Raw genomic sequence first — 15,610 nt, forward strand, 5'->3', positions numbered from 1 at the left:
GGTGAACCTGGTTTTATGGTTTTCACACTTGATACTTACCATTAGGAGCACTGGGCTTGAGTCGAAGTATGGAGGACAGACTTCCTGAAAATAGAACAACACCTTAGTACCACCTGGCAGTGACTGAATATCACTAGGATTTACATTTCCCCTCATATCTCTTCTATATCAAAATGTTTCTATTTTCTTCATTCAAACTAAAGATGTATATTTAAATGTATTTACTTACCTCTTTTTTGGACGGGAGTTGTTTTCAATTTTCCAACAAAACATTTTTCTAGCATGGACTCATAATTGACCCACTTGTGTACCTGAGGATGAGAGACAGCACTTAAGTTACCACATACATTACTGGTGTAGTCACGATAATGCAAAACATTGCTAACAATCTATCTGCAAACTTTGTTTTCCATAAGGAACAAAGGGCAATAACTCTTTATAGTGAGTCGACACACAGGACCTGATTTCAGCAGGTGACAGTTAACCCTCCTAAAAGTCACTCGAATACAGAATTTAGTGATTGTGGGTGATACAAAGTATGAATCTTATCTTAAGGTCATAGGAGTGTATTGCTAAACGGAAATAGGAAGTACATCCCTAGTTGAAAATCCAATGTAGGGAGACAGTATCACAATTTCCGCATATTCTAATGTTTAATATTTAACTGATGAATATTGTATGCTTATTATTGACAGAACAGTGTGTTCTTTCAATATTAAAGTATTGCAAAGCAATCCAGGCATTAATTCAGTTGTTTTTTAATCAATGAGTCACATGTGTCCATTCTAATTTTCTGTACTTCAGGAAACCGGCTACCTATTTTACTACTGTGAAGTTTTTCAAGAACGATACCTCTTGCGTGCAATTACTATGTGTATATGGTTTTATTATAAAATGTCAATTTTTAATCGTTTATAGATAATTAATTTTACACAATTTCAGCATTTATGAAATTGATATATATCAATGCAATACTAATCTATGTCAGTATCATGTTTACTGACATTATATTGCAAAAACTTTTTTTTTTTTTTTTTTTTTTACAAAATTCACTCCTTTTTACATAAATTTCCATTTAAAATCCTTAAAATTCTGACAACCTATATTTTTTTGTGGCAGAAAATGTTCTTTACTTCAAAACAATATAACTACAAAATTAGAAGAAATTCTACTGAGAAATGGCGACACAATCCTATTACCTTAAGCTCCGGAGAGAGTGACACATGGTGTCCAAAGGGCCATAACTCTATATACTTGTATAGTTGATCATGGAACATGAATCCAGTATGCGACACTCTGCTATCCATGATATTATCTGGACTAAAGGATACATGGGGAACAACATGTAAATGTAGTGTGACAAAGATACATGTCCACACAAAGTGACATACTGACTAACTGATAGAACAGTGGGGGACTAACTAATTCCCTCTGATAGAACAGTTGGTGACTAACTAATTCCCTCTGATAGAACAGTTTGGGACTAACTAATTCCCTTTGATAGAACAGTTTGGGACTAACTAATTCCCTTTGATAGAACAGTTGGTGACTAACTAGAACCTTATGATAGTACATTTTGGGACTAACTAGTAACCTCTGGTAGTACAATTTAAGACTGACTAGTACCCTCTGGGACTAAGTGACATACTGACTAACTGATTGACTATAAACCTTGAGTACTCTATGATAACACAGTGGGGGACTAACTAGTATCTTCTGATAACACAGTTTGGGACTAACTAGTATCTTCTGACAGAACAGTGGGGGACTAACTAGTATCTTCTGATAATACAGTTTGGGACTAACTAGTATCTTCTGATAACACAGTTTGGGACTAATATGGTATCTTCTGATAGTACAGTGGGGGACTAACTAGTATCTTCTGATAGAACAGTTTGAGACTAACTAGTATCTTCTGATAGTACAGTGGGGGACTAACTAGTATCTTCTGATAACACAGTTTGGGGCTAACTAGTATCTTCTGATAGAACAGTGAGGGACTAACTAGTATCTTCTGATAACACAGTTTGAGACTAACTAGTATCTTCTGATAGTACAGTGAGGGACTAACTAGTATCTTCTGATAACACAGTTTGGGGCTAACTAGTATCTTCTGATAGACCAGTGAGGGACTAACTAGTATCTTCTGATAACACAGTTTGGGGCTAACTAGTATCTTCTGACAGTACAGTGGGGGACTAACTAGTATCTTCTGATAACACAGTTTGGGACTAATATGGTATCTTCTGATAGTACAGTGGGGGACTAACTAGGATCTTCTGATAACACAGTTTGGGACTAACTAGTATCTTCTGATAGTACAGTGGGGGACTAACTGGTATCTTCTGATAACACAGTTTTGGACTAACAAGTATCTTCTGATAGAACAGTGGGGGACTAACTAGCTGATAACACAGTTTGGGACTAACTAGTACCCTCTGGTAGTATAGTTTGGGACTAACTAGTACCCTCTGCTAGTACAGTTTGGGACTAACTAGCTTCTGATAACACAGATTGGGACTAACTAGTACCCTCTGCTAGAACAGTTCGGGACTAACTTTTTCCATCTGATAGAACAGTTTGGGACTAACAAGTATCTTCTGATAGTAAAGTGGGGGACTAACTAGCTGATAACACAGTTTGGGGCTAACTAGTATCTTCTGATAGTACAGTTTGGGACTAACTAGTACCCTCTGCTAGAACAGTTAGGGACTAACTTTTTCCCTCTGATAGAACAGTTGGGACTAACCAGTACCCTCTAGTAGTACAGTTTGGGACTGGATAGTACTGTCTGATAGAACAGTTGGGACCAACTAGTACCCTCTGATAGTACAGAGGAGGACTAACTAGTTCCCTCTGATAGAACAGTATGGACTAACTAATTCCCTCTGGTAGAACAGTTTGGAACTAACTAGCACCCTCTAGTAGTACAGTTGGGAACTAGCTAGTACCCTCTGGTAGTACAGTTTGGGACTAACTAGCACCCTCTAGTAGTACAGTTTGGGACTAACCAGTACCCTCTAGTAGTACAGTTTGGGACTTGATAGTACTGTCTGATAGAACAGTTGGGACCAACTAGTACCCTCTGATAGAACAGTTGGTGACTAACTAGTTCCCTCTGATAGAACAGTATGGACTAACTAATTCCCTCTGGTAGAACAGTTTGGAACTAACTAGCACCCTCTAGTAGTACAGTTGGGGACTAACTAATACCCTCTGGTAGTACAGTTTGGGACTAACTAGTATCCTCTGGTAGTACAGTTTGGGACTAACTAGCACCCTCTAATAGTACAGTTTGGGACCAACTAGAACCCTCTAGTAGTACAGTTTGAGATTAACTAGTACCCTCTGGTAGTACAGTATGAACTAACTAGCACCCTCTAGTAGTACAGTTTGGGACTAACTAGCACCCTCTAATAGTACAGTTTGGGACCAACTAGCACCCTCTAGTAGTACAGTTTGAGATTAACTAGTACCCTCTGGTAGTACAGTATGAACTAACTAGCACCCTCTAGTAGTACAGTTTGGGACTAACTAGTTCCCTCTGGTAGTACAGTTGGGACTAACCAGTACCCTCTAGTAGTACAATTGGGACTAACTTGTACCCTCTGGTAGTACAGTTAGGGACAAACTAATTCCCTCTGATAGAACAGTTGGGACTAACTAGCTAGTACCCTCTGATAGAACAGTTCGTGACTAACTAGTTCCCTCTGATAGAACAGTATGGACTAACTAATTCCCTCTGGTAGTACAGTTTGGGACTAACTAGCACCCTCTAGTAGTACAGTTAGGGACTAACTAGTACCCTCTGGTAGTACAGTTTGGGACTAAATAGTACCCTCTGGTAGTTTAAGTTTGGGACTAACTAGTACCCTCTGGTAGTACAGTTTGGGACTAACTAGTACCCTCTGGTAGTACAGTTTGGGACTAACTAGTACCCTCTGGTAGTACAGTTTGGGACTAACTAGTACCCTCTGGTAGTACAGTTTGGGACTAACTAGTACCCTCTGGTAGTACAGTTTGGGACTAACTAGTACCCTCTGGTAGTACAGTTTGGGACTAACTAGTACCCTCTGGTAGTACAGTTTGGGACTAACTAGTACCCTCTGGTAGTACAGTTTGGGACTAACTAGTACCCTCTGGTAGTACAGTTTGGGACTAACTAGTACCCTCTGGTAGTACAGTTTGGGACTAACTAGTACCCTCTGGTAGTACAGTTTGGGACTAACTAGTACCCTCTGGTAGTACAGTTTGGGACTAACTAGTACCCTCTGGTAGTACAGTTTGGGACTAACTAGTACCCTCTGGTAGTACAGTTTGGGACTAACTAGTACCCTCTGGTAGTACAGTTTGGGACTAACTAGTACCCTCTGGTAGTACAGTTTGGGACTAACTAGTACCCTCTGGTAGTACAGTTTGGGACTAACTAGTACCCTCTGGTAGTACAGTTTGGGACTAACTAGTACCCTCTGGTAGTACAGTTTGGGACTAACTAGTACCCTCTGGTAGTACAGTTTGGGACTAACTAGTACCCTCTGGTAGTACAGTTTGGGACTAACTAGTACCCTCTGGTAGTACAGTTTGGGACTAACTAGTACCCTCTGGTAGTACAGTTTGGGACTAACTAGTACCCTCTGGTAGTACAGTTTGGGACTAACTAGTACCCTCTGGTAGTACAGTTTGGGACTAACTAGTACCCTCTGGTAGTACAGTTTGGGACTAACTAGTACCCTCTGGTAGTACAGTTTGGGACTAACTAGTACCCTCTGGTAGTACAGTTTGGGACTAACTAGTACCCTCTGGTAGTACAGTTTGGGACTAACTAGTACCCTCTGGTAGTACAGTTTGGGACTAACTAGTACCCTCTGGTAGTACAGTTTGGGACTAACTAGTACCCTCTGGTAGTACAGTTTGGGACTAACTAGTACCCTCTGGTAGTACAGTTTGGGACTAACTAGTACCCTCTGGTAGTACAGTTTGGGACTAACTAGTACCCTCTGGTAGTACAGTTTGGGACTAACTAGTACCCTCTGGTAGTACAGTTTGGGACTAACTAGTACCCTCTGGTAGTACAGTTTGGGACTAACTAGTACCCTCTGGTAGTACAGTTTGGGACTAACTAGTACCCTCTGGTAGTACAGTTTGGGACTAACTAGTACCCTCTGGTAGTACAGTTTGGGACTAACTAGTACCCTCTGGTAGTACAGTTTGGGACTAACTAGTACCCTCTGGTAGTACAGTTTGGGACTAACTAGTACCCTCTGGTAGTACAGTTTGGGACTAACTAGTACCCTCTGGTAGTACAGTTTGGGACTAACTAGTACCCTCTGGTAGTACAGTTTGGGACTAACTAGTACCCTCTGGTAGTACAGTTTGGGACTAACTAGTACCCTCTGGTAGTACAGTTTGGGACTAACTAGTACCCTCTGGTAGTACAGTTTGGGACTAACTAGTACCCTCTGGTAGTACAGTTTGGGACTAACTAGTACCCTCTGGTAGTACAGTTTGGGACTAACTAGTACCCTCTGGTAGTACAGTTTGGGACTAACTAGTACCCTCTGGTAGTACAGTTTGGGACTAACTAGTACCCTCTGGTAGTACAGTTTGGGACTAACTAGTACCCTCTGGTAGTACAGTTTGGGACTAACTAGTACCCTCTGGTAGTACAGTTTGGGACTAACTAGTACCCTCTGGTAGTACAGTTTGGGACTAACTAGTACCCTCTGGTAGTACAGTTTGGGACTAACTAGTACCCTCTGGTAGTACAGTTTGGGACTAACTAGTACCCTCTGGTAGTACAGTTTGGGACTAACTAGTACCCTCTGGTAGTACAGTTTGGGACTAACTAGTACCCTCTGGTAGTACAGTTTGGGACTAACTAGTACCCTCTGGTAGTACAGTTTGGGACTAACTAGTACCCTCTGGTAGTACAGTTTGGGACTAACTAGTACCCTCTGGTAGTACAGTTTGGGACTAACTAGTACCCTCTGGTAGTACAGTTTGGGACTAACTAGTACCCTCTGGTAGTACAGTTTGGGACTAACTAGTACCCTCTGGTAGTACAGTTTGGGACTAACTAGTACCCTCTGGTAGTACAGTTTGGGACTAACTAGTACCCTCTGGTAGTACAGTATGGACTAACTAGTACCCTCTGGTAGTACAGTTTGGGACTAACTAGTACCCTCTGGTAGTACAATATGGACTAACTAGTACCCTCTGGTAGTACAATATGGACTAACTACCACCCTCTGATAGAACAGTATGGACTAACTAGTGATGTGTTAACAGTATCATAACCTAATGTGAGCCAACTGTATAATGTGTATACAACAAGCAATTTGTAACCTCAGTAGAGGAAGATTTTTCTTACAAAAATAGGTTTTGACAGTTTTGTTTATCAGCCATATCACCATGAACCAGCCCAGCCATTAATTGATTTGTGACTGGACATTTATGATATCGATACTGACCATCACCTAAGCAGCTTATGTGTCAGACTTGTAGTCATCTGACATTAGTGTGAGCAGTCTGTGTAGTTCCCTAAGTAAAGAGACATCACACATTCCTAAGGAAGACGACAACAACCCTCCCAACCCTTAATTATCATCACCTCCTTATTCCTACCTCCTTCCTTTAATCAACCGAGCTATTTGAATTTCTGCTCCTTCTTCCCTAGCTTTCCTTGATCTTTTTATTTGTGTCTCATACTCTTCACAGTTTTCTTACTTTGCCCCTCATGTTCTCCTTTTATTCTGTCCCCCTCAGCCCCATCCCTCACTTAGGCATCCCCCCATCATCCTTATTTTTGCCTCATCCTAGACCTATTTCTACCCAATCATCTTGACCAAACAGCTGTGTGCTGTCTAACCCTGCTGCTCCTCTCCATCCCTTGTGGTTGTAATCTTACCTCATCAAACAGCTGTGTGCTGTATAACCCTGCTGCTCCTCTCCATCCCTTGTGGTTGTGATCTTACCTCATCAAACAGCTGTGTGCTGTCTAACCCTGCCCCTCCTCTCCATCCCTTGTGGTTGTGATCTTACCTCATCAAACAGCTGTGTGCTGTCTAACCCTGCTCCTCTCCATCCCTTGTGGTTGTGATCTTACCTCATCAAACAGCTGTGTGCTGTCTAACCCTGCTCCTCTCCATCGCTTGTGGTTGTGATCTTACCTCATCAAACAGCTGTGTGCTGTCTAACCCTGCTCCTCCTCTCCATCCCTTGTGGTTGTAATCTTACCTCATCAAACAGCTGTGTGCTGTCTAACCCTGCTGCTCCTCTCCATCCCTTGTGGTTGTAATCTTACCTCATCAAACAGCTGTGTGCTGTCTAACCCTGCTCCTCCTCTCCATCCCTTGTGGTTGTAATCTTACCTCATCAAACAGCTGTGTGCTGTCTAACCCTGCTCCTCCTCTCCATCCCTTGTGGTTGTAATCTTACCTCATCAAACAGCTGTGTGCTGTCTAACCCTGCTCCTCCTCTCCATCCCTTGTGGTTGTAATCTTACCTCATCAAACAGCTGTGTGCTGTCTAACCCTGCTCCTCCTCTCCATCCCTTGTGGTTGTAATCTTACCTCATCAAACAGCTGTGTGCTGTCTAACCCTGCTCCTCCTCTCCATCCCTTGTGGTTGTAATCTTACCTCATCAAACAGCTGTGTGCTGTCTAACCTTGCCCCTCCTCTCCATCCCTTGTGGTTGTAATCTTACCTCATCAAACAGCTGTGTGCTGTCTAACCCTGCTCCTCTCCATCCCTTGTGGTTGTGATCTTACCTCATCAAACAGCTGTGTGCCATCTATTCCTGCCCCCTTCATCAGTTCCTCCTCCCCTCCTGGGTGGTACTCCAAATATGGCGATATGTTGTAGACTTTTCCTGAAATATTTAACACACCACAGTGCTTATTATTCTAACAAAAAAGAAAGCATTCTTTAAATATCAAAACCCATTATGTTATCCTATGATAAACTTACAGGATGGTTTGATTGATTAAATCATCAATTATAGTGTGATCTATTCCATTATTACCTCTATTTAAAAGTGAAATGATAATGTGACTTGACTGACCCCGAAGAGCTATCCATGCGTCGTCAGCTGTTGAATGTTTAGCTAGCTCCTCCGGTGTGACCTCGATGACCTTGCGACCAACTCCAGTCAGGTCCTTGCCACTGTTGCCGAGGCGAATCCAGTCCATAAGGGATCGGCCAGGTTTGAGTGCCACCTTATTTCGTGATTTTGAGGGAGATCCGCCGAGACGTTGCTGGGAGTTTAGGGCTGGAAACTGGTTACTGACTCCTAATGTGTGTTTTCCTGCCATTTTGAAGTCGTTGGAGTTGTTGCTGCTGCCACAAGGAGATTTGTTGTTCTTGTTATCTAAATTTGAGGAGCTAGAAAATCACAAAGTAGAAAAAAGATTGGGTTATGGGTAGTCTGACCAACTACCTCAATGTATGTTCTCAAAGGAACTTGAAATAACAGTATATCATAACAAGAGGCCCAAGGGCCTAAGCGGTCACCTGAGTTATATCATAGGTACTGGTAGCTTTATTTTATTGTTAAGATGTGATGTGGAAATCAGCATGTAAACTAAGTGAAATACAATACTTGTCATGTCATCAATGGATAAGCATTTTAAAATATTTGTAAATGTTCCCTTTGGGGCCTCGCTCTAACCCCTGGGGATGGGGCAGGAATTCCAAGTTTACAATGTGATACCGTCATCCACCAAAGATGATTCTGACCAAGTAAAAATAATTTCCAACAGCAAATTGTCAAAATATACCCAAAAGTGTTGTTTCCCTATATAAACTATAGTAAACTTTACCCCCTCCCCAAGGGAGAACGGATAGCTCGGGGGTCCTGAAATTTACAATTTAAATAAAGCCCCTGATGATCTTTCCATCCATGCAGAGAAAATGACTGTAATACCTCTGAGTCTGGAGAAGAAGATTTTTGAAATATTGGTTAATTTTCCCTTTTGGGCCCCGCCCTGGCCCCTAGGGTTGGGGTAGGAATCCCAATTTTATAATTTGGTAGCCTCATCTACCAAGGATGAAAAAATTGCATCCACTGGTTCTTGAGAAGAAGTTGAAAATGTGAAAAGTTTACGCACGACGCACGACGGACGACGACGGACGGAAAGTGATTGGAATAGGTCACTTGAGCAAAGCTCAGGTGATCTAAAAATATCTGTCATGCAAGGATACACTCTTCATATCAGAAATCGTCTCCTTTAATAGTTCCCCTTAAAACATTAGCATAATATATTTCATTTTTAACTAGAGGAAAATGCAGATAACTTATGTTAATATATGTTACTTTTCACTGAGAGAAATATCAAAATGAAATAATAGGTCCTTTAATTTAAATCAAAGAATATACAGATTACAGATTTACTACATATAATAACCAATCAGAAAGCTTCAAATAATTATGTAGGTCTTGTTTCTTAATTGTGACGTTAAAAGTCTGACATCAGAAAGTGAGGTCTCGCCAACAATGTAAAAAGACTCCGACATTGCAAAACCCTTTCTGTTTCTTTGATGGTCATTTTCTTCATAAAAAGTTCTAAAAATGTGTTAAATGAAATATGTAATGGTTTCCCATTGTATTTATATGTCACTCTGGTGACAGAACGCTTAAATACTTTCACCTGTGTGGCACATCAATAAAAATATAGAAGTATTTGATCACTCTCATGAAACATAAATGGTATCCAACAGTAAACCGACAGATAACCTTTATATACTGGAGACATCAGCGATCAGCACCACCACAAATATCTCGCAACATAACAGGCTAATAAATCAAAAGTCCATAGCGCCAAGAGCAGGCTTCAATAAACCATCAGAGTATTGGTGATCTGTCTCTTCGGAAACTCACACCAACCCAGCATTGTCCATCTAATCAAACTGTCACTGGGGAGAGTCACAAAAAGGAACAGGCATTGTCCTTCTACAGTCACACTGTCACTGGGGAGAGTCACACAAAGGAACAGACATTGTCCTTCTAGTCACACTGTCACTGGGGAGTGTCAGACCAAAGGAACAGGCATTGTCCTTCTAGTCACACTGTCACTGGGGAGTGTCATACCAAAGGAACAGGCATTGTCCTTCTAGTCACACTGTCACTGGGGAGTATCATACCAAAGGAACAGGCTGTTCTTCTAGTCACACTGTCACTGGGAAGTGTCATACCAAAGGAACAGACATTGTCCTTCTACAATTACACTGTCATTGGAGAGCATCATACCAAAGGAACAGGCATTGTCCTTCTAGTCACACTGTCACTGGGGAGTATCATACCAAAGGAACAGGCTGTTCTTCTAGTCACACTGTCACTGGGAAGTGTCATACCAAAGGAACAGACATTGTCCTTCTACAATTACACTGTCATTGGAGAGCATCATACCAAAGGAACAGGCATTGTCCTTCTAGTCACACTGTCACTGGGAAGTGTCATACCAAAGGAACAGACATTGTCCTTCTACAGTCACACTGTCACTGGGGAGTGTCATACCAAAGGAACAGGCATTGTCCTTCTAGTCACACTGTCACTGGGGAGTATCATACCAAAGGAACAGGCATTGTCCTTCTAGTCACACTGTCACTGGGGAGTGTCATACCAAAGGAACAGGCATTGTCCTTCTAGTCACACTGTCACTGGGGAGTGTCATACCAAAGGAACAGGCATTGTCCTTCTAGTCACACTGTCACTGGGGAGTGTCATACCAAAGGAACAGGCATTGTCCTTCTAGTCACACTGTCACTGGGGAGTATCATACCAAAGGAACAGGCTGTTCTTCTAGTCACACTGTCACTGGGAAGTGTCATACCAAAGGAACAGACATTGTCCTTCTAGAATTACACTGTCATTGGAGAGCATCATACCAAAGGAACAGGCATTGTCCTTCTAGTCACACTGTCACTGGGGAGTGTCATACCAAAGGAACAGGCATTGTCCTTCTAGTCACACTGTCACTGGGGAGTGTCATACCAAAGGAACAGGCATTGTCCTTCTAGTCACACTGTCACTGGGGAGTGTCATACCAAAGGAACAGGCATTGTCCTTCTAGTCACACTGTCACTGGGGAGTGTCATACCAAAGGAACAGGCATTGTCCTTCTAGTCACACTGTCACTGGGGAGTGTCATACCAAAGGAACAGGCATTGTCCTTCTAGTCACACTGTCACTGGGGAGTGTCATACCAAAGGAACAGGCATTGTCCTTCTAGTCACACTGTCACTGGGGAGTGTCATACCAAAGGAACAGGCATTGTCCTTCTAGTCACACTGTCACTGGGGAGTGTCATACCAAAGGAACAGGCATTGTCCTTCTAGTCACACTGTCACTGGGGAGTGTCATACCAAAGGAACAGGCATTGTCCTTCTACTCACACTGTCACTGGGGAGTGTCATACCAAAGGAACAGGCATTGTCCTTCTAGTCACACTGTCACTGGGGAGTGTCATACCAAAGGAACAGGCATTGTCCTTCTAGTCACACAGTCACTGGGGAGTATCATACAAAAGGAACAGGCATTGTCCTTCTATAGTCTCACTGTCACTGGGGAGCGTCATACCAATTAAAGGAACAGACACTGTCCTTATACAGTTAAACTGTCACTGGGGAGTGTCATACCAAAGGAACAAACATTGTCCTTCTAGTCACACTGTCACTGGGGAGCGTCATACCAAAGGACCAGGCATTGTCCTTCTCGTCACACTGTCACTGGGGAGTGTCATACAAAAGGAACAGGCATTGTCCTTTTATAGTCTCACTGTCACTGGGGAGCGTCATACCAATTAAAGGAACAGACACTGTCTTTATACAGTTAAACTGTCACTGGGGAGTGTCATACCAAAGGAACAGACATTGTCCTTCTAGTCACACTGTCACTGGGGGGTGTCATACCAAAGGACCAGGCCTTGTCCTTCTAGTCACACTGTCACTGGGGAGTGTCATACCAAAGGAATAGACATTGTCCGTCTACAATCACACTGTCACTGGGGAGTGTCAGACCAAAGGAACAGGCATTGTCCTTCTAGTCACACTGTCACTGGGGAGTGTCATACAAAAGGAACAGGCATTGTCCTTCTATAGTCTCACTGTCACTGGGGAGTGTCATACCAAAGGAACAGGCATTGTCCTTCTAGTCACACTGTCACTGGGGGGTGTCATACCAAAGGACCAGGCCTTGTCCTTCTAGTCACACTGTCACTGGGGAGTGTTATACAAAAGGAACAGGCATTGTCCTTCTATAGTCTCACTGTCACTGGGGAGTGTCATACCAAAGGAGCAGACATTGTCCTTCTACAGTCACACTGTCACTGGGAGGTATCATACCAAAGGAACAGGCTGTTCTTCTAGTCACACTGTCACTTGGCAGTGTCATACCAAAGGAACAGACATTGTCCTTCTACAGTCACACTGTCACTGGGAGGTATCATACCAAAGGAACCGGCTGTTCTTCTAGTCACACTGTCACTGGGAAGTGTCATACCAAAGGAACAGACATTGTCCTTCTACAGTCACACTGTCACTGGGAGGTATCATACCAAAGGAACAGGCTGTTCTTCTAGTCACACTGTCACTGGGGAGTGTCATACCAAAGGAACAGGCATTGTCCTTCTAGTCACACTGTCACTGGGGAGTGTCAGACCAAAGGAACAGACATTTTCCTTCTACAGTCACACAGTCAATGGGGAGTGTCATACCAAAGGAACAGACATTGTCCTTCTACAGTCACAATGTCACTGGGGAGTGTCATACCAAAGGAACAGGCATTGTCATTCTAGTCACACTGTCACTGGGGAGTGTCAGACCAAAGGAACAGACATTGTCCTTCTACAGTCACACAGTCAATGGGGAGTGTCATACCAAAGGAACAGACATTGTCCTTCTAGTCACACTGTCACTGGGGAGTGTCATCCCAAAGGAACAGACATTGTCCTTCTAGTCACACTGTCACTGGGGAGTGTCAGACCAAAGGAACAGACATTTTCCTTCTACAGTCACACAGTCAATGGGGAGTGTCATCCCAAAGGAACAGACATTGTCCTTCTAGTCACACTGTCACTGGGGAGTGTCAGACCAAAGGAACAGACATTTTCCTTCTACAGTCACACAGTCAATGGGGAGTGTCATCCCAAAGGAACAGACATTGTCCTTCTAGTCACACTGTCACTGGGGAGTGTCATCCCAAAGGAACAGACATTGTCCTTCTAGTCACACTCTCACTGGGGAGTGTCATACCAAAGGAACAGACATTGTCCTTCTACAGTCACAATGTCACGGGGGAGTGTCATACCAAAGGAACAGGCATTGTCATTCTAGTCACACTGTCACTGGGGAGTGTCAGACCAAAGGAACAGACATTGTCCTTCTAGTCACACTGTCTCTGGGGAGTGTCATACCAAAGGAACAGGCATTGTCATTCTAGTCACACTGTCACTGGGGAGTGTCAGACCAAAGGAACAGACATTGTCCTTCTAGTCACACTGTCACTGGGGAGTGTCCTACCAAAGGAACAGGCATTGTCCTTCTACAGTCACACTGTCACTGGGGAGTGTCATACCAAAGGAACAGGCATTGTCCTTCTACAGTATTTAAGTATCATCCTGTAAAAAATGACTTCAAAATATGTACAGTAAGCATGCAAGAAATGATAAGACTTTAAGGAAAGTACCCTATTGTCTTTGTGAATTGTTTGTTATGAGAACTGTTCATCTGTCATGCACATCCTTTGTTTTATGAACTCTTTGTCATATCTAGCTTGTTTGTCATGTGAACCCTATGTTTGTCATGTGAACCCTATGTTTTGTCATGTGTACCCTATGTTTGTCATGCGTACTCTATGTTTGTCATGTGAACCCTATGTTTGTCATGTGTACTCTATGATTGTCATGCTTACCTTATACTGTCATGTGTACCCATGTTTTGTCATGTGAACCCTATGTTTTGTCATGTGTACCCTATATTTTTCATGTGAACCCTATTTTTGTCATGTGTACTCTATGTTTGTCATGTGAACCCTATGTTTTGTCATGTGTACCCTATATTTTTCATGTGAACCTTATGTTTGTCATGTGAACCCTATGTTTATCATGTGTACCCTATGTTTGCCATGTGAACCCTATGTTTGTCATGCGTACTCTATGTCATGTGAACCCTATGTTTGTCATGTGTACTCTATGATTGTCATGTGTACCCTATGTTTTGTCATGTGTACCCTATATTTGTCATGTGAACCCTATATTTTTCATGTGTACCCTATGATGTCATGTGTACCCTATGTTTTGTCATGTGTACCCTATGATTGTCATGTGAACCTTATGTTGTGTCATGTGTACCCTATGTTTGTCATGTGTACCCTATGTTTGTCATGTGTACCCTATGTTTGTTATGTGTACCCTATGTTTGTCATGTGTACCCTAAATTTCAGTGAGTTAGCTATATGAAACATGGAAATATCCTTTATCCAGTTACCCTGTACAAGCCAGTCTACATACATCAGTGATGATACATGTTAATCCCCAAAGGCTATAGGAATCACGATATCTACTAGTGATGGCCACTAGAAAGTTGACATGTCTAGAGAAACACCATTAGGGATGAGTCTGAAACCCCAATGGAATGTTGGCCAACATATCACCAAATCACCATATCTGCTGACATTTCAATGAAAAACAGCTCTAATATACAAATCCATCCCGGAGGATTCCAAAGGGAACGTCAGACTTGCTCACTCCTATTCTGGTGGCATTGTCTATCAATATATTCATGAGATTTTTGAGCTTGGGTTGGCTGAACATACTAAGGACAAGCTGTCATGTCTATCAAGGTCAGCGGAACTGATTTGGAGGTGAGGCTTACGAGATAAAGACTTGACACAACTATCACACAGATATTGACTCGGCCCGAACCTATCACACAGATATTGACTTGCAAAAATAAAATTGCTTTATTCCCAAAGCAATATCAGAAGCTCACAGAAACCAGTCAAATGCAAACAATCCTCCTACAATGCAAATAAGTTAGGAAAGTCTGGGTTGACCACCGGCAAATTGAATTCTCGTTTTTCATGGAACCTACTGACAAAGTATATATATTATACCCAAATACATAAATATAGGTGGTAGTCTATCTAACGAGCACCTTTCTCCTGCTACAGACCGTGCTGACATACATTAACCTGCACAAGGATCCCTGATGTCTACATAATAAACAAACAGGTATCTGTAGGTTAATATGTATGTCAGAATAATATATGTATATAGTGTTTTGTGTCAGTATAATATATGTATATAGTGTAGTATGTCAGTATAATATATGTATAAAGTATAGTATGTCAGTATAATATATGTATATAGTGTAGTATGTCTGTATAATATATGTATAAAGTGTAGTATGTCTGTATAATATATGTATATAGTGTAGTATGTCAGTATAATATATGTATAAAGTGTAGTATGTCTGTATAATATATGTATATAGTGTAGTATGTCAGTATAATATATGTATATATTGTAGTATGTCAGTATAATATATATATATAGTGTAGTATGTCTGTATAATATATGTATATAGTGTAGTATGTCTGTATAATATATGTATA

General features: G+C 41.9%; 1 protein-coding gene across 6 annotated transcripts in view; it reads right to left on the minus strand.

Annotated features, from left to right (window-relative positions):
• LOC110459447 (cytochrome b5 reductase 4-like) overlaps positions 1-15,610 on the minus strand; it is a 114,757-nt gene that overhangs the window by 43,964 nt on the left and 55,183 nt on the right. For all 6 annotated transcript variants that reach the window (XM_021511707.1, XM_021511705.1, XM_021511706.1 and 3 more), the window contains 4 exons: positions 8,063-8,382; positions 7,770-7,870; positions 230-311; positions 40-84 (listed from right to left, as the gene is read on the minus strand). In XM_021511707.1, the coding sequence (XP_021367382.1) occupies positions 40-84; positions 230-311; positions 7,770-7,870; positions 8,063-8,312 (478 nt within the window). In that variant the 5' untranslated portion in view covers positions 8,313-8,382. The remainder of the gene's footprint in view (positions 1-39; positions 85-229; positions 312-7,769; positions 7,871-8,062; positions 8,383-15,610) is intronic.

The sequence above is a fragment of the Mizuhopecten yessoensis genome, unplaced genomic scaffold (genome assembly GCF_002113885.1).
Source record: "Mizuhopecten yessoensis strain PY_sf001 unplaced genomic scaffold, ASM211388v2 scaffold10067, whole genome shotgun sequence".
Taxonomy (NCBI): Eukaryota; Metazoa; Mollusca; class Bivalvia; order Pectinida; family Pectinidae; genus Mizuhopecten; species Mizuhopecten yessoensis.